The following is a 19,931-nucleotide window of genomic DNA, read 5'->3' as shown; positions in this document are numbered from 1 at the left end:
ACAGCCACATTTACTATCAAACAGCTCTAAGGGAGAACACGTGAGTGACTTCTGTAGTGTGGCTCATTTAGGGGAAGATTTGAGTTAGAACACACTCGGCAATTCATCAAACTGTGCTTTGAAGTCTGTTCTGGGAAGTAGTGAAAGCAGCAAACCCTAAAAAGTATTTTAAAACAAAATAAGCTATAAAAAAAATATTGATATAGGCAATGTTGTAATTTTGTATACTTCCAAAAAAGAAAACTCGATATATGTTGAATCTTTATATATCACCCAGCTGTAATTTATATCAGTTTGTAGTTTTTGTGCAAGAAGTCATTAACTATCTTGTAACCATGTCCACATCCATCTGTTTACAGAAGCTTTTTTTCTTTCTTTTCAACAGTGCCAGACATTCACTATTGACTCTGTTATATTTTTTTTCTTTTCTTCTTGTATTATTGTATTTTATAACTTATTGCGCTGTTTTTTTTTTGCAAAGTGGCCCGAAAGGTGCTTTTAAATTAAACTAATTATTTTCTCAAAGCCAATTATTTGAAATTGACAAGCTTTAAATGAGTAAAATGACATTTCAAACTTGTTGCTTGTGGTTCATGTGAAGTTGAGCACAGCTACTGAGGACAGGATAGATGACATGGACATTAAACCTTTTTCGTATTTAATGTACAAGAAACCAAATCAAATCTGTTGGATTGTGTTCAACACATTACAATGTGAAGCCTTTCTGCTGAGAATACTATTTCATCTACATGAATCAATCTAAATATTTCATACTGAATTGACTAGCATATTTGTATACGCTCTCAGCCATCTACTTTTAATACATTTAAAACAGAAAGATTTGAGACAACTTTAGAACTGCTTTGTGTAGTTTTTTTTTTTTTTTGTCCTGTTGTGTTAATCCTGCAATTTCTCACCAACAACCCCAGAATCACCCTACATTACAGAAAAATCTCATGAAAATCCAGAAATGTTAAAGTGTGGATCTTGTAGGGATTGTTTGTATCAGTTATGCGAGGAAGTGCAAATTAGAACTGTTGAAATTATTCTGAATGCTGAAATCTGCAGCCCACTTGAAATAAAAAAAAAAAAATGCTGCAGGTATCCAGATGTTTAAAACCCAACTGTCTCCCAGTGTATTTAAAATAAATTGTTTCGTTGATTCTGGACATTTTATGTAATAATGGATTAGTTGCCTGTAGCAGGGACGTAGAGTCCATTACATTAATGAAAGGCAATCATCCTACTACACCATCCAAATTATTATCAATGTAAATGTTTATTGAAGGAAACAGAGAAAAAAAGGCTTCAGGTTTAGCAGGTGAACAGTACTTTCTAAACCAATCTACAGACTCCAGAATAACATTCTCCTCCTTCGCAGACGCAAATCTTCTAACAGAAACTAAGCAGCCCATTATCTTCTGTCACCACAGACTATAAGCTAACTTCACTGACATGATAACAAGAGATGCTAACTAGTTAACTGTAACAAAGCCATTAATTCAGTCATTATGCATCTTGGACCACATATCCTAACAACAGCCCCAGAATTCTCTTTTCAACATGAGCCTGGGTTTATCAACATATCTTTATCCTCTCATTGGATGTTAATGAACTGTTAATATATATTTTGAGTCACCCAACAGTGACAAATGTTTGAACTTAACATCTTAAAGCATTTCTGATTTGGTAAAAAACATCTGTGATATGAATAAGGCAAAGTTGTAAAACATTTTTTTAGAGAGATTTATGTTCTTGGCATAAACTAATGGGTTTGGACCACCATGCACTCCTTTATGCAGTGGTTGCTTTGGAAATGTGACCTGCAGGGGGAGTCATCATGAAACCTTTATAGTTTGGAGACTAAGGGCTGTGAACCCAGCTGATTCCTTAGACTGAGAAAGCACATCTTAATTCTTTTTGATTGTTTTTGCCACTGTTTTAGAGGAGCTTCCTGTCTTGGTTTTGCTGATGGACTTTGCTTTCCTCACAGTTGTTGAGGCTTTCTTTGCTGCAGTCTTCTGAACCACTTTCTTTGCCAGCAGTGCTTTCCTTTTGCTAGAAAGGGTCTGCTCTCGAATAAGATCTTCCCGTCCAATCTCCACCATGTGATCCTCCCACGACGTCATTTCATTCTTATAACGGATTTTGTCATCCTCTGCCAGCTGTGTGTAGACCTGGGGAGGGCAACACGCACATGAAGGCAGCAATAATCGGCCATGTGGAATCCTTGTGTGACACTAACCTTTTTCTGATGGCCAAACAGGTTTCTCCATTCATTATACAGAGTAACCAACTTTGCCTTAAAGAACATTAGGAACAATATTAGTGGAGGACATTCTCTATGGAGCTAAAAGCTAACATGCAACTGTTTTTTATCAGGACATAATCACAGACACTCGTAATGCACTTAAAACACTTTGCTCGCCTCATCACAATATCCTGTTTCGGTGAGAAAACACTGTTCAGCACATGCACTCGTCTGGAAACCAGCCAACTTGTCCATGGACTCAGAACATCTGTATTTCAATACAGCTGAGCACTAAAGTGTGAAACAGTAGTAAGTGTTTTATGTTTCTGTGTGACGCAGGCACTAGTTACGTGTCTGCCTGTCAACATGGACCACACCTGATGCACAGCAGCAGTAGAATCTCAGTGCACATTTCAGAGATGCTCTTTACTATATCACAACGGTACTTGGTCTGTGTTATAAAGATCATTTAACATTTTATTTTAGATTGTGCATTGTTGTAATGTCAGTGCTAAATATTTTCATATTTTGAAGTTATTTATTCTTTGAAACAATATTAATTATACGATTGTAATGTGTTAATTTTAGTGAGGTTTGTACATATTCAGAGCCATAAATGCAATGGCACTATTAATTGCATTATATATTTTGGTGTTTTGGCCAATAATTTTCATTTTGCTGCATCCCTAATAGAAACAGCAGCAAATGACACCTGGAGTATAATAGAAGAGAACCTGTAGTTTGATCTGACTTTCAGATTGCATAGAAACTAAATGAATGTGATGGGTAATAAATGGTAATTTGGTCAAATCTGTTTCAGGAACATTTCTCACACCTGTGATTAAAAGTGAACAAAGTCCAACCAGACCAGACACGTGATGCTCGTTCATTTCCCTTTCTGAGCTGAAAAAGTCTTGCTTTATCTATATTTTACACATTGCGCTCATTGGGAGTTGGCTTTAAGGTCTGTTGGGATTTATATTTAAAATTGTAGACAGCGTTTTAAAGATGGGGCAGTCTGCAGATCCAAAGTCCTGCTGTTTCCTTCCTACATTCACTGACTGTAATTGAACCATGCTGCCTCACCGGGGTGGTGGCTCCTCTGGCCTCCTCAAAGTGCTCCGCCATGAAGATGTTGAATGGAGTGCGGGGACGCTTGGGCTTTCCCAGGTTGTTTAATTCCTGAAACAAACACAATCTGACTGTGGCTCCATGGTTTTACAGCAGGAACCACGAGATAAAGTCGACTGTTCGAGGAGATGAGGTTTCAGCAGCAGCACTAGCTGCATGTGCAGGAACCACTTAGGTCAGGGGTTCTCAACCTTTTCAGCCCACGACACCTCTAAATAAAGGTTCCAGAGACCAGGGACCCCCAATGTACCTGAAGGTGGTTGAACACAGACGAACATTGAAGAACAGTCATGTGGAGACATGGCCATCAATAATAAAGGGGAGAGATTTTTGGGGTCCATCCATAAAGTCAGCAAAAATGATGGTCCATTGTTCTATGAATCTGTAATAACCACATTTATTCAGATATTATTCAGATCAGTGATCTATTATTCAGATCAGTGATCTGAATAATATCCACTACTATCCAAGAAGTTTGCTCCGTAGTATACAGTCCTCTTAAAGATGTAAATCTTTGATTTAATCAGAAATAAAATGGGTTAAAAGTGACCAAAAATGGTGGAAAAGGTGGTGAAATTGCTTTTAAAAACCAGAGAAGTTGGTTATATTGGCCAAAAAAAAAGTTCAAAGTGGTAAAAAAAAGTTCAAAGTGTCAAACATTTTTTTTGTTTAAACTGGCTTTATATAGGGATGATACATCGTGAAATGTGTTTAAATTGACAAAAAAAAAAAGCATGAAATCTATACTATAATTCAGGAAAGGTCTGTGTGTGTGGAGCAAATATCTACCCGACGTGTTGCCTGTTCGACCTGAAACTTTGTCAACAGCTTCCAAATACCCCGAGTTTGTGCATCTGTTACTTTGGAGTAATTTGGTCATTTCAAAATGTTTTGACTTCTGGACGGCCCACAAATGAAACCTATTCAGCTTTTGACCTCAGAGTGTGAGGGAGCGCTAGCCCACCATCTATATCTATTTCACGACACAGCACACAGAGCTTCTGTGGACTTCTCTTTTCAGATCTAAGTGTTTACATGTTACGTAGACGGTGCTACATAGTGAAGCGAGCCTGATGATTACTGCAGCTTCACTCACGTCACACCTGCCACTACACCTAACTATTGAAAGTGAAAGTTAGGCAAGCAGGTACACGAGGATGGACTGGTGCGCATAAATTTAGAATGGATTATCCCTCCCCCCAAACACACACACACAAAACAACAAAAATGACTCAAAATACACAAAACTAAATATATAAAATAAAATAAATACACAAAAGACAACAGAAATGCAAAAAACTGCACAAAAAAAAGATACAAAATAAATTCAGAATCACACTACAAATGCAACAAAAAACAATAATTATACAAAAAATGCACAAATGACAAAACAAAAAACTAAACAATATTTATACAGGAATGCGACAACAGAACGACAACAGAAATGCACAAACATATACAAAAGGCTCCAAAAACACACAAAATTACTCCAAAAAACGTATATTACAGAAAAATACACCAAACGGCAACAAAAATATGAAAATAACTCAAAATACACGAAACTAAATATTTATACAAAAAAAATACACTAAAATGACAACAGACATGCACAAAACTACACCAAAAAAGACACAAAATTACTCCAGAATCACACTACAATGGCAACAAAAAACAATAATTATACAACAAAAATGCACAGAAAGATACAAAGATACACATAATGACTCCAAAAATGTTTTTAATGCAATGCAGACCGAGCACTTGCAGGTGTAAATGTGCGCTAAACCATATAATTTAGTCCCTGAACAGCAGCTGTGTCAAGTCAACTACAAAAGAGTTTAAGTTTAAACTGCGAAGGAAGACAACATCGGAACAAAGAAAAGTCTACACTAGAATCAGCATTAGGAGCAAAGACATATTTCCTGACTGTGGCATTGCAAAACCCGCTGTTGCTTATAGTCAGTATTCACAGATGCACAGCGGAGGTGGGGTGCACACACACACGCACGCTTCTGTGTCCACCATCACCCTGAAACAGACAAAAGTGGCTGGTATGTAAGCGAAAGTAAACAGGAGCGCATCGCTCTGCTCTCGGACTCACCCTTTTAACGTGCGCGCACACATACAATTACACACACAGGCACTAACGCTGTCCCCTCTTTCAGAGCCAGTAGAATGGGGAAGAAGTGGGGCGCTCCAACCGATGGACATTTTTGCCGTTCACTCATAGGTTTTCACCTTTGTGAACAATGTGAGTGAAATAAAGCTGTGTCACGTAAAGCAAACAACTCTTCGGTGTAAATGAGATGATAAAACAATGCAATGAGAGAATCTACAGAAAGTTTCATCACAACAATGACGTCATTCAGAATTTGGCAAATTAAGACATTAGAGACGATCACATTCATTACATAAAATGCAAAATATCGGCCGATCCGATACAACCCATCAGATATGTGTAAAGCCCATCAAAAAATATTTTTAGTTTCTTAAAGGCATCTGGCAACCTCCTCCCAGTATCTCATGACCCAAAGATTGAGAACTCCTGACTTAGGTTAGCCTGTATGAACCGTGGAAGCTAAAATGAAAACAAGCTGTTGTTACCCTCTTCTTTCGCATGGCCTTCCTTTTGGCTAATCTCTGTCGTTTCTCTAGGGTTTGCTGCTCAAGCTGTTCAGGAGTCAGCTGGGCCTGGTAGCGCTGCAGGTCCACCTTAAACTGTTCTCTGGCCCGTAGCGACGCATCCTGGAATGGCTGCGAGGGAGAGAAAACAAAGAGGAACGCAATACAGGACAGAGTTTGGCTACACATGGAAACACTCACTGTTTCCAAACTGCAGAAATACCTGCTTTTGCTCCAGACTCATTGTTCTCCACTGCTTGGCGATCTTCCCAACGACATCTATTGGTTTGGACTCTAAAGACAGAGTCACAAGTCTGTCAGTGAGCACAGCACACCACTGTGTCCTCGGCTTCTTATTCACTCAGTGGAAAAAACCTTACAAGCTCAAAAAAAAAGGGGAAACACAAGCTGATGGTTGTTTTATAGATTATAAAAATAGAGGTTTCTATCTAACAAACAATGAATGTGTGGATTTTTTTACCATTACTTTAAAAATGGACTTCAGGGCTCTGTGTCTTTATTAAAATACATACCATTAGGGGGCCTCACAGTTCCGAATACTTTAGCATCTTTAATTTTAAGCATCTAAAATTCCCGGGGGGGGGCTGGAGACTCATAGAACAATTGTGGCAGACAGAAATAGGCTGATAAGGGTGAAGAAAAATATCCATTCATGGTATAATGTGATTTCTTCTTCATTTATTGTTTTGTGACAATAATATACAAAATAATAATAATCAATATTTCTCTCCATAAATATTTTTTGCGCGTGCATATTTTGGTTTGTTTTTGGAGAAGGAAAATAAGGAAATTAAATCACAATAATTGTTACTATTGAATCGTCAAACAGTTATTGTGACAAAGTCAAATCTTGACTAAAGCATATCATCGCAGCTCTGATAGTTATTGCAGAAGAATAGCACCAACCAACATACGGTAGATTTGATGCAGTGTTTCATTCCATAATGCACTTCATTGTGGATCACCTTTTTTCTTTATAATGTATTAATATGTAATCTGTCAGTCAAAGTTCCAAGTATGTTGCACTCAAATAATTGACAAAAAGAATGAAAGGTAAATACAATGTACCTGGATTTTCTTTAGTGACGATGGGCTTCTGCTGCATTACAAATCTCAGGTATCCATTCAGGGGTCTCTTTGGGGGTCCACTGGTCTGAGTTGTCAGACATTTCACTAAGCTACTGCACGTAGCAGGAAGAAGTCTGTTACACCTAGAGACAAACACAAACATACACATTCATCACCAATTACAAGGGTTTTTAACTGCTCCCAATGAACTGATTCATCTGTACATCATTACATACAGTATGTGCACAGTAAAGGCTGTTTTATGCTCGACACATCCGCAAGGTCCGCACGGCTCCGTACGTAATTTTTGCAGCCACGCCCCCTCTCCACATGTTTCCAACTACGCGGAAGAGCCGCACGGATAATCATGGCTGAGATGTGTCATTTGTGGAACCACAGTCTCCTACTTTTAGTGGTGGTAAGTGTTTGTATTGTTGTTCTTTACTTTTATCAGAGGTAGACAACTTTTATCACAGCGGGGCACAAAAATGCGTTTGTTTGATCGGACGGTCACATGATCAACATTAATTTCAGCATTTAAAATAATGAGTGATCTGAGCATTATTACAGGAAAGAACAAAAAGAGTTTTATAGTTAATTTGTGTATTTCTCTCATTCTGTGTATGCTTGCTCGTTGTAAGGCATTTTGTCCATTTCTGTTCTTTTGCGTATTTTTCCTGTAAAATATGTTTTTTTGGGAGTCGTATTGAGTATTTGTGCCATCATTATGTGTTTTTGGAGTTATTATTTTGTGCATTTCTGTTGTCTTGCTTTTTTGTTAGTGCTGTGGGTTTGCTGAGTTTATTTTCATTTTTGCTTGTCTTTTGGTGTACTTTTCTCATTTTCTGTAATTTTGTATATTTTTCTGAGTAATTTTGTGTATTACTGTTGTCATTTCATTTTTGTATTAGTTTTGTCTTTTATTGTATTTTCCTGCAATGTTGTAATTCTTTTCTTAAAATTCTTTTCTTTCCATAAAATTAGACCGAGGGCCAGAAGTGGCCCCTGGGCTGCCAGCATGTGTGTATATTATTTGGATAACATTATTATATTATGTATATATTCTGTTTATTTATATGCCGCTAAGTGCCTTCCTAATTACCACTCTGGGATAAATGAAGTTTTTTCTGATTCTGATCACTTCTGCCGTACTACTCAGGTAAAAGGAGTTCCTCAAGGAGTGTCGCCAGGACCAGAGTTGAAGAGGAGAGATGCTGTTCTGCTTGAAAATATATTAGTAGATATTGAGAAAGTGGGAGCCACCATTAAGGACACAGCATACACAAGGTTTGGCTGTGTTATTGCTGACATGCTGGAATCCATCCCAGCACACAAAGTTGAGTCAGGCAAACATACAATCTACCAAGTGCTGTATTTTTTTAACACCTCACTGGAGACATGCACCGTACCAGCCTGTTTTAAGGCCTCCACCATCGTTCCTGTCCCTAAAAAGCTGAGGATCACTACAGATGACTACAGACCCGTCGCTCTGACATCTGTGGTCATGAAGTCCTTTGAATGCCTCATGCTCTCCCACATCAAGGACATCACCGACCCCCACCTGGACCCCCTGCAGTTTGCCTACTGCAACAGGTCTGTAGACGATGCTGTAAACCTGGCTCTCCACTTCATCCTCCAGCACCTGGACTCCCCAGGCTCCTACGCCAGGATCCTGTTTGTGGACTTCAGCTCTGCTTTCAACACTATAATCCCAGCTCTCCTTCAGGACAAGCTTTCCCAGCTGAACGTGCCAGACTCCACCTGCAAGTGGATCACAGACTTCCTGTCTGAAAGGGAGGCAGCACGTGAAGCTGGGAAAAACCATCTTTGCTCCCCGGACCATCAGCACTGGATCTCCTCAGGGCTGTGTTCTTTCTCCTCTGCTCTTCTCCCTGTACACCAACAGCTGCACCTCCTCTCACCAGTCGGTCAAACTCCTGAAGTTTGCAGACGACACGACCATCATCGGTCTCATCTCTGATGGAGACGAGTCTGACTACAGGTGGGAGACAGACCGGCTGGTGTCCTGGTGCAGCCAGAACAACCTGGAGCTCAACGCTTTAAAGACAGTGGAGATGATAACAGACTTCAGGAAGAACCCAGCCCCCCTCGCCCCCCTCACCCTGGGAGACTCTACAGTGAGCTCTGTGGAGTACTTCTGCTTCCTGGGGACCATCAGCACTCAGGACCTCAAGTGGGAGCTGAACATCAGCTCCCTTATCAAAAAATCTCAGCAGAGGATGTACTTCCTGCGGCAGCTGAAGAAGTTCAGTCTGCCAACAAAGATGATGGTGAACTTCTACAGCTCCATCATCCAGTCCATCCTCTGCTCCTCCATCACCATCTGGTACACTGTAGCTACGGCCAAGGACAAGGCCAGACTGCAGCGTATCATCCACTCAGCAGAGAAGGTCATCGGCTGCAATCTGCCCTCCCTCCAGGACCTGCACGCCTCCAGGATTTTGAGGCGTGCAGGAAAGACTGTGGCCGACCCCTCCCACCCCGGTTTCAATCTCTCCCTTCTGGAAGGAGGTTTCGGTCCATCAGGACCAGAACCTCCAGACACAAAAACAGCTTCTTTCCCTCTGCCACCATCCACATGAAGCCCCCCCCACCCGATCACCACCTCCATGATGACATCATCTGCTGCACTGTATATATATATATATATATCCAATTATCCTTTATTCTCTATCTAGCCTTTATTTATCCCTCATCCTTTATATTTATCATTATTATTATTATTGTTGCTGGTTTGTTTTTTGTTTTTTGTTTTGTGCACCAACTACCAAGACAAATTCCTTGTACTGTCCTTAAAACTGTACATGGCCATTAAAACATTTCTGATTCTGATTCTGATGAGAATAAAGAATAGAGGTCACAAAGAAGTGCAATTTTTTAGTATATTTTATTTCTTTTGTTACAGTGTGTTGCAATAAAAACAGTTTTGTATTTTAAATTCACTGCAGTCCTGTATTTTCTTTATTCCTGCTTAGCATACCTTCTGATTACATTCTCCTGCCAGGGAACAAGTCCCTGGGGTGTCAGGAACAATGACCTGAGATCATTTGGAGCTGAGAGTGCATTGCTGAGACAGCCAATGTCCAACAAGTTGTTGCGGCCTGCTACCACTGCCCTCCACTCTCAGGATCACCCGTGTGTGTACAGGAGTCTATGAACCTGGGGGAGGGATGGAACTGGTTGCAGGGGAGTTGGCAGCATCTGTGCTGCTTAAATAATTGTGCAGGGCTACACAGACCTTCAGTTTTCTGAGTGAATTACATCGATCGTCCTAGCATTCGCCATCATGCTGCCAGTATGTGGAAGCTGTTCTCTATCACCCTCCTGGCATGTAAGTGGCGGTAGTTGTAGTTATATATATACATACATGGGCCTGTACACAGTACAGATAGAAAAAGGGAAAATCATGTTGCAAGAAAGGAAATTGCACAATAAAATATAAAACAGAATATATAAGTATACAACTCTACAAACACTAGAAATAAATAATGTTTTGCCAATGTTCAGGTTATATACACAGTACAGATAGAAAGAGAGAAAACCATGTTGGAAAAAAAAGAAGAAAAAAATGAATTATGTGTCACATACAAAAATGTTTTTGACATGATCACCAATAGATATACAGTATACCTGGAAATTGATGCATCAGGTTTTGTTGAAGAGGAAATGCAGCATCAGCCAGGAACACATGTGGTACAGGGACTGTAGTTCCTGGAAGGTTGGCTCCTACGATTTAAAGGACGAGTCGACCACCTTCGCTTTCTTTTCCGTCTCAGTAGTAACAAACAACAACACATTTCATCATCTTCGAGGAGAAATAGAAGTAGACGCAGTCTAGCCGTCGCCGCCATGTTGTAAACAACAGCTACTTCTTCTACTGTACTTTTGTACCGCGGTTGGCGTGTTTCCAATACACTGCCCTCTGCAGTTTGGTAGTCGAAGCCGAACGAAGTATGAATGCAACATGCGTTGTTTCATGCGGATTCCGTGCGTCTCATTTCCACGCAGCACGTTGATGCATCAAGCATAAAACGGCCTCAAGGCTGTGCAATTAAATGACAATTTTGATTTCTACACCCAACGATGACATAAATAACAATCGAAAAAAAAACTAAGGCTGAAAGATCGCATTTGCTATATTCTCGCGAGATCATAAAACGTGATTTTCTAATCGCAAAGGTTGAGATTTTTTTTTTTTTATGTTTTTGACCGACAAGCTATATCCATATCGGCCCTGTAGGAGCCATTTTGTGTTTATTGTTGGCATGATATTTAGTTGTGGATATGTCTTATATATAAGTTTCCACTAGGGACACCAAAGGGCACTGGGGTGTGTGCATATAAGGGCATAGGTGACAGGAAGGGGTGTAACAGGTAGGGGGAGCACATACAGTTCTCACCAGACAGGCTTTCATGGTGAAACTCAGCACTCAGACAAACAGCTGGAAAGGTGTGTATTGTTCTCCGTTTGACTTATCAGACATTACAAATAAACCCAACTCAACTACAATAAAGGCTGGAACATCATTGATTGCATCTGCGTAAGACTTCACTCCTACCTGTGTGATAATGGCAATCATTGGAACAGTGAAACAAAATCTGAAAAATTGCCATTACAGGCCCCGTTACCAGTATTTTTAAGGTTGCGATATTCCTGAAGCCTCAGAAAAGCATTGATACTGCCGTGCTGCCGGTCAGTCCTCCTTAAGAACCCACATGCGGAGCTGACTGATGGGAGGGGCTAATGTAGACAGCGCTCGCCTCGCTTCATGATTAGGCGTGTGTTGACGCTATCCACACATTTATTGTTTTCAGCCAAAAAACTGCACACTACAGTAAAACACATGACTATTTAAGCGGCTGCTGTGATTTAGAGTCAGATAAGTGTGTGCTGCTGCAGAAGCAGATGAGTTGTGTGCCGTGCGGGGTTCCAGAAATGCAAACACCAAAGGAGTGAAAAAGGTGACAAAAAAAAAAAAATCCATTTTACGGTATTCTCTCCCAGTTAATTTTTTTTATTTTAACATATAAGTTAAGCAATATTGAACACTCTGAACAGTACACGATGCCAAAATACACTATTTTCTTCAAGCAAAAAAAACATGTGCACGCCACTCAAGTTGTGGTTTGTGGAAAAACAACAAAAACATATATATGAAGAATGATGTTAAAGTAAAAGTACATTCGTAACATTTGTACAGTTATTCGCTTTGTTACTTAACACCACTGCTGCTGAGCTACTGGTTTTATAGTCCTTTTAAAAGTTTCCATCATGTGCCTTGTTTCTTTCCTCTTTTGGTCTGGACCAGCCTCTCAAGCTTTGTTTGTTTATCCATGGGCTTTTTACCAGCCACTCTTTCTTTCTCCACTGCTTTTGCTTTGTCCTCAGCTGCACTGCTCTTTCATCGTAGGGTAGTTTTTCTCACAATTAATTTTATATTGCTAAGTGCTTTGAGATGACTTTGTTGTATTCTGCGCTATGTAAATAAAGTTGAATTGAATTGTAATAACTGGCAAACATTAACAGAACTTACATAGGGCACAATAAGACATTTTATTTTTTTCCAAACTCGATTTTTTTTCTTCTAATTCTGTTTTCCACATTATTTTTCTATTCTGTTTTTTTTTTTGTTTTTTTTTAAAGAAATTTTATCTATTTTTTTTTTTTTAGTTTTCAACTCCTATGAGTAAACAAAAAGAATAAAAAAGAAAACCATAATAAAATGGAAATGTATGTCAAAATAAAAGTGTAATTTAAAACCATGTGTAAGTTCCAATTGAAAGGTAGCTATAGATTGTACTGACATTAATTATTCTTACTGCTCCTTTTTCATTATTTATAATCATATGTCATAGAGATGTATGAATGAGAGCAGCATTAATGCCACCATATTTCCCCTCAGGGATCAATGGTTTACTGAATCTGAGCAGATTTACTAAGTTTTGATCAACTTAATTTAAAATGATCCTGATGATATTATTCCAGATGATTAGACAAATATAGACACAAGATGCATCAGTTATTTCACTACAAAGGGCCAGAATATTAGAAGCTATCATGTTATCATGAACGTACGATGTTTCAGACTCTACAATCTCTGGAATCAGTCTCGTCCACAAAAACAATGTGTTCACACAGATCTTCTGTAGCACTGATGAGATGTTGTTCATATTAAACACTGAGCAGGTGAAGCTGACCGAGGCTGCTCAGCCCCTCCCTCCCCGTTTGTAACTTCACAGACAAAAGTTATGCGGGTGCTGCTCGGCTCTGTATTTAGGAGTGTGTGATGAGTTGCATAGTTTTTTTTTTTTTTTTTTTTGTCAGTTTAGTCGGTGTTGCGGGTGGCTGATTCGACATGTTTAGCTCTGGAGAGGGAGGAGTGGGGGGCGGGGGGATTGATGAATGGCCCCTTCATGATAATGGCATTTAATTCACTTTGTCATCTTCAGTGGATTAAATTTTTAATGGCCGATTAACTGATTCCTGAACGTGATAGATTTAGGGCCCAACATACCTGATAAGCGTCTGCGTGTTTTCCTGGTCAAGTAAAACCGGTCTAGTTCACTCCTGTGACCTGTTCCAAGCAGGTCCGTACGGAGCACGAGCGCTGAGGGCTATGCGCTCACATATTAGTCCGTTAGTGTACGGTAGATGTGTGTGGAACGATTGAACCTCCAGCGTGCAGGGCGCGGTAAACAGCCTATGACAAAGACGACCCCCGTCCAAGAAAAAAATTCATCGGATCTATACGATTTCCATAAATTACCTATTTTGAGTTGAAAATGGCGAATTTCACCGAAAAGCGACTGCTTTGCATGTATAGGTTCTCCACGGCTTAGCCTTTAGCCTAGCCGATAGCCCTCCATGGTCGCCACGCTTCTGCTCTAGTGGTGGTGCGTGCTGGCAGGCAAACCCGCTGCTTCACCGGCCTCTGAGTTGTAGGTTTTCCCACACATCGGCCGCTGGCAACGTTTAGTTCGAGTAGTGACTTGCGATCATATATTATCTTACAGCTAACACGTTGCGAGTTAATTTGGTTAAACGGGTAAATCAACACAATCAACAATCGCAATTGCAATATTGAAGAAAAAAATCGCAATGAGATTATTTTCCAAAATTGTTCAGCCCTACAAAAAACTAAGTTTTTTTTTAACTATACATGTTTTATTTGCTAAATGAAACAAACTTTCACAATTCAGGATATCTACAATGATGAAAGCAGAGGTGAATATTGGCAAGAATGTTGCAATACGATACGTATCGCGATCGTGGGTCACTATACGATATTATCACGATATTATCGCGATATTGTGCCCAGTTAATATCAAAGTTAAACATAGAGGTGAAAAATCAAGTAGCTGTATATGTTCATCAGAAGATATTGATCATTCAGAGGACAAATTGAGTCAAAACTATTTGCTTCAAAACATCCTATTTATTATAGTGTTTTGCACATTTTCACTGAAAAAAAGAAAATGCAGTGTTACACACTGTCATCATAATATAAAGTGCAACAAGTTTCTTTTCTGACGGTGTCACGGTCTGAGTTTCCCTTCGTGCTGAGATTCTCTAAAAATCTCAGTACGTGACTGCTACGAACTGAGATGTACCCGTGCTGGATTATACAGATTTAAAAAAATTAAGTTACATTAGGTTAACGGTTATTTACTGCAATGTATATTATAATCTTTTTTTTTTTTTTAAATAAATTATTTCTTTTCGTATGGAGTTTTATTATAATCATGTTTTTTCCAACATTTTTATCCAAACAGAATACAAGCAATAATAAAAAAAAAAAACGGCATTGAATAACTTATAAAACCTGTTATTTAATACAAACTCAATACATGTAATAATAAAAAACTGCATAGAATACATTATAAAACATATTTCTCCTGCCTCATATATGGAGCAGTTGTACATTTTTCCCCAAGAAAATGAGCCAATAAATAACATTAGCTAAATTAATTTTCCTGTAGTGCACATGCTCATAATCGATCTCGACACACGGTAAACTCAGGCTGTGACACCGGCATTGTAACAACTGTAAGTGAGAACATTGAGGATAAATCATCCTGAGTTACTGACAATGTAACCACCACTGAAACATTGCACAAATACACAAAACTAGGGATGTAACGATTCATTCAACTCCCGATACGATTCGATTCACGATCATGGGTTCACGATACGATTCTCTCACGATTTATTTTACAAAATGGGACTGTAGACAAATTTTTTTTTTGGGAAAAAAAATAGAAAATACGGTACTATTTTCCTTTTATTTTACATTGTCAAAAGAATTCCTTGATAAGCTATTCAAAACAATGCAATTTAACTAAAAATAAATCTTGAATGAAATAAATAAATGAATAATACAAATGAAAATGAAGCCTATTAATCTAAATTCTGGTTCTATAATAAACAATGCAAAACTGCATAATAGTTATTTTTCTTTTTAAAAGTGCAACTGAAAATGTATTTTGTGCCTTAACAATTGGACTTTAAAAAAAACAAAAAAACCGTGATTGCACTGATTTACGTCATATTTGTTTGGACCAGCAGAGGGCGCTGGTAACACAGTGGTCGGTTGCCATGCAGATATCTTGCAATGAAGAAGAGAAGCTATGCTAGCAGACAGAGCTAATAGAAAAATGTGACTTTTACAGATATTCAAGTAATATTACAGATATTCTTTCGGTGCTAAAGGGGTAATGAATCATTTATTAACATATTTAAGAGTAGAAGGAGGCCAGAAAGAAAGTATTAGCAGACTCCGCCCGCAGCCTATACTTGTGGATAGCGCCCTCTGCTGGTTAAAAAAGTACTGCGATTCAATTTTCAGAAAATCGATATCAACCGTGATACCTATGAATAGATTTTTAACTGCCTTACGATTAATCGTTACATCCCTACACAAAACTATTGATAAAATAAAAAAAATCGATTTTTTAAATTAAAAAATTGATTTAAAATCGGCACCCAAAAAAAAAATCACGATATATCGTGAAATCGATTTTTTTTCACACCCCTTGAAGAATGCTGGGCACACTCGAGAAAAAACTATTATTACGACTAACTTCGAGGTGTTTTAATGCACGCGCATGCAAGCCCCTCCGCCCCTCTCAAAGCTAAAGCTAGCCTAGCCTGCAGGCTAACATGGGGCAAGGATGGCAAAACAGTGTCCCGTTTACGAGCATCTCTGAAGCCAGATCACGTAAACAGGCAAAAAAAAAATCTATAAATCATTGGAGTTCAAATGTCCAACCCCTTCTGTTCCTAACATAATACTAATGCACTATTGCAATTGTTTACAAAAGTGAACATACTTTTTTTATAGGTGTCCCAATCCGATATTGATATTGGACCGATATCAGCCAGAAGTATTTATCGGACTGCATCAAAAATGACCGATATAAGCTCTCCGATCCATTGGTGACTGTGGTTCACACTTCAACAAAATAACCTACTGTTGCTGACTATTGTTCTCTGGGTGACATCACTTGATAAAGCCTTTTCTAACATTCTACACTACAAAATAAGTAATAAAAGTATGTGTGATTCATGCCAATATTGTATCGAATCAATATCGGTATCGGCCGATACGCACGGCTGCAATTTTCGGTATCATATCGGAAGTGAAAAAGTTGTATTGTGACATCCCTACTTTTTTTGAAGTTGCACTTTTATTTGTTTCACACTACAGTGAACATACTTGAATTCATAATTTGCAGTTTCCTTGAAATTATATTTTCTTATTTAAATGCTACGTTTCTGTGGCAATTTATAAGTGTCCGTCCGTAGCAGTTCAGTTGCAGTGCACTGCATTTGTTTACAAAAAAGAACATAATTGAATAATATTTTAATGAATACTTTGCAACTTTTGATTTATTTGCATTCAAATATTTTATTATGTGTTTTGTGCAAAAGTGAACATACTTGATTTTAGTGTTTGAAGGATTTTGTTTATGTTTAAAGAATATTTTTTATATTGTTATATATATATGTTAAAAAATAAATAACTTTTGGTTGACAAATAATTTTTGAATTATCTGGATTTCAATTATGACTAAAATAATCGAAATTATTATTTTTCCTCTATAATCAGGCAGCCCTAGTGCACAGTAATTTATATTTGTGTTATTAGAGTCTGGATCACTTTGATAGTTCAGATATAGTTTATAAAGTTTAGAGGGAGGGGGGGGAGAGGGAGAGAGAGAGAGAGAGAGAGAGAGAGAGAGAGAGAGAGCATGTCAACAAACGTTAACATTTAAGGTTTCTTCAGCTTCAGGTTTGTTTTTAATTCGGTTTACTTTGTACTTATTACCCAGAGTTCTGGTAAACGTGGGTTCGTTCAGACGTGGTGCTTGGTAGAGAGCGGTATGTCTCTGCCTGTCGGAGATGTTTTTTTCTTTTTTTAACCGTCAGCGACTTCATTGAGTGTCTGACACTTTCTTGCTGTATTCCATTAAAAAAAATCAAGGTAGTAATGGCATAAACGTATTCAAGTTTACTTAATGTGAAATTACACCTTTACTTTTTTTGGTCTTTACTGCATTGTTGCAGTTTTGAGATTTTTTTTAAATTTTATTATAATTTTGATTATATTTTGAACGGTTACTGTAATTTTTTTTTTTTTGTGTGTTTTGTTCAGGTTGTTATTGTTAAGACTTTAATATAGAAAAAAATCTATTTAAATATACATTTTGGTGAAATTATTTCAATTAATCAGTGTTTTTCCAACATTTTGAAGACATTTTAAAAATACTGCGGTATACCAATAACCGTGATAATTTTGGTCACTATAATAACCCTGGTGTGAAATTTTAATTGCGTTACATCCCTAGTTTAGACTAGGAAAAATTCTAAATTAATTTGAATTACACATGATTATCTATTTGAGAAATATATTACCTATACATTTTTAGTAATTTAGAGTCATTCCCAAGAGCCATAACATTTTTTTATGAATGAACTGTGGGAGACAGCTGCCTGTAATCATACATCTGGCCAGTAGGTGGTTTTGTGTGCACATGAAGCGTCAAGAATGAATAATTTCAAGTGTTATGATGCCTCATGAGGCTTCGTCCCGTCATCACTACAAAACAACTAACATGCACAATGAATAAAAACAACAATAAGAATACAAAAATGACAGAAAAACATAAACTTTAGTTATTTTTTGTGTTAATGCTCATATTGGTCATTATTCTAAATGTTGACCATGTAGTTCCCAGATGAGACGATCACATTTGGTGTTGATCCAGATCAAACCTTTGGAAGGATGCAGTATGATGTATTTGTTGGTGATGCTGTGATGGAGCACAGAGGACTATGGACGCACAGTTCATGGCAGAGAACATTTAGCATGGATGTGGCCTTGGTAAACGGAGGAAGGCAGTGAGCTGAAACTCTGGTGAGTTGGGGGTGAAGTTTGGGCCACTAATGCCCCTGCCTACTGCTGTTTCACTGGACTAAACGCTGATCATTCGCTCCTTAAAGTACATCTTTGTTCTAATATGCCCTGAGAGTTTAGAAAGTGGAGACCGTACCTGAAAAGAGCCGCAGCCGGACAGGAGAGCGCGTTGCGGGGCTTAACCAGCAGGCTAACGCAGGCTGTCAGCAGGCCGAACGGAGCCATGTGTGCAGAGGAAGGCTATAAACACACAGGCTGCTACACAGACTCTACGGGGTCGATCCGCTTTTCTATGGGTGGGAGGACAAGTTAAGGCGCCTTATTTCTTCTTCTATGGTGTTTTCTTCCAGATTTGACCCTCATTGTAGCACTACCGCCATCTTCTGGAATTAATTTTCTTCTTCTTTCTTTCTTTCTTTCTTTCTTTCTTTCTTTCTTTCTTTCTTTCTTTCTTTCTTTCTTTCTTTCCTTCTTCTTCTTCTTCTTCTTCTTCTTCTTCTTCTTCTTCTTCTTCTTCTTCTTCTTCTTCTTCTTCTTCTTCTTCTTCTTCTTGGTTTATTGGCGGTTGACAAAAAGAAATATCATAATAATCAGAGCATAGACACAGAGGAGATCAAGGCCAAACTCATTTGTTTTCATTCTATTCTTTCTTCTGACGCTGTAACAAGCTGAGATTTTATCCTAATCGAGTGTTTGTAATTTTGAAATTGTTCAATAAAAATAAAAATCATGGCAGAATGGCAGGCGTGTACTCATCGAACACATGGGGACATTTATATGCTATACAGAGCACAGTGGGTAGTGGGAGGTGCACCAATGGAAGTAACAAGGAAGAGAGGATCATTACTATTGATTGAGAATAGGACATGCGAGGCTGAATAAAACTTTACATCTCATCAAAAAGCATGATACAGGATATTGTGAGCATTGCAACACGCCAGAGACTGTGGAGCATGTTCTCCTACGATGTATTAGATATTTAAGACAAATTGTGCTGCAGGATTTACACCGTCAGGGGATGGAGATGAAGATGATAGTAATAATAATGATTATTAATTATCATGACTTAGGAAAAGAATAAAACTCTGGTTCATACTCCGATACAGTAGGTGGCGGAAAATGCACCTTCTCAGTTGAGTTCCACCCGCCAATAAACCACAAAAGAAGAAGACAAATCTGAGTTCACATCGGTCTGAGATCGGTTATGAGCATGCGCACTACTGGAAAATGAGTTTACGCTACTTCCGCTTATCTTTTTTCTACTTCCGCCGTGTTGTGAAAAAAAGTTTAATTTCAAAGCTACGCTTCAAAGCTAATGATATTTGACGAGTTCTGAATGGCTCCTTTTCTTGTACAAAAATGTACAACTGCTCAGTATATGAGGCAGGAGAGGTTCCAAC

At 38.4% G+C, this 19,931-nt stretch overlaps 1 protein-coding gene across 1 annotated transcript; it reads right to left on the bottom strand.

Annotated features, from left to right (window-relative positions):
• Nucleotides 1-1,256: 1,256 nt before the first annotated feature.
• Nucleotides 1,257-18,880, bottom strand: tfam (transcription factor A, mitochondrial). Its single transcript, XM_028476200.1, has 7 exons — nucleotides 18,668-18,880; nucleotides 7,094-7,236; nucleotides 6,228-6,298; nucleotides 5,987-6,136; nucleotides 3,338-3,433; nucleotides 2,246-2,302; nucleotides 1,257-2,177 (listed from the first exon to the last, which is right to left on the bottom strand). Exons 1-7 carry the CDS (start codon nucleotides 18,754-18,756, stop codon nucleotides 1,911-1,913), a joined length of 873 nt encoding a protein of 290 aa, XP_028332001.1. The 5' UTR covers nucleotides 18,757-18,880; the 3' UTR covers nucleotides 1,257-1,910.
• Between the last annotated feature and the right edge of the window lie 1,051 nt (nucleotides 18,881-19,931).

The sequence above is a fragment of the Gouania willdenowi genome, chromosome 19 (assembly GCF_900634775.1).
Source record: "Gouania willdenowi chromosome 19, fGouWil2.1, whole genome shotgun sequence".
NCBI lineage: Eukaryota > Metazoa > Chordata > Actinopteri > Blenniiformes > Gobiesocidae > Gouania > Gouania willdenowi.
Note: the sequence above shows the minus strand (reverse complement) of the source record. Positions and strands in the feature narration are given on the sequence as shown.

Excerpts from the sequence above, each read along its gene's own strand:
- tfam (XM_028476200.1), bottom strand. The coding sequence starts at position 18,756 with ATGGCTCCGTTCGGCCTGCTGACAGCCTGCGTTAGCCTGCTGGTTAAG. Across the intron at positions 7,237-18,667 it reads CCGGCTGCGGCTCTTTTCAG|GTGTAACAGACTTCTTCCTG; the intron begins GTACGGTCTCCA and ends GTTTGTCTCTAG. Across the intron at positions 2,178-2,245 it reads TGTTTGGCCATCAGAAAAAG|GTCTACACACAGCTGGCAGA; the intron begins GTTAGTGTCACA and ends TGCCCTCCCCAG.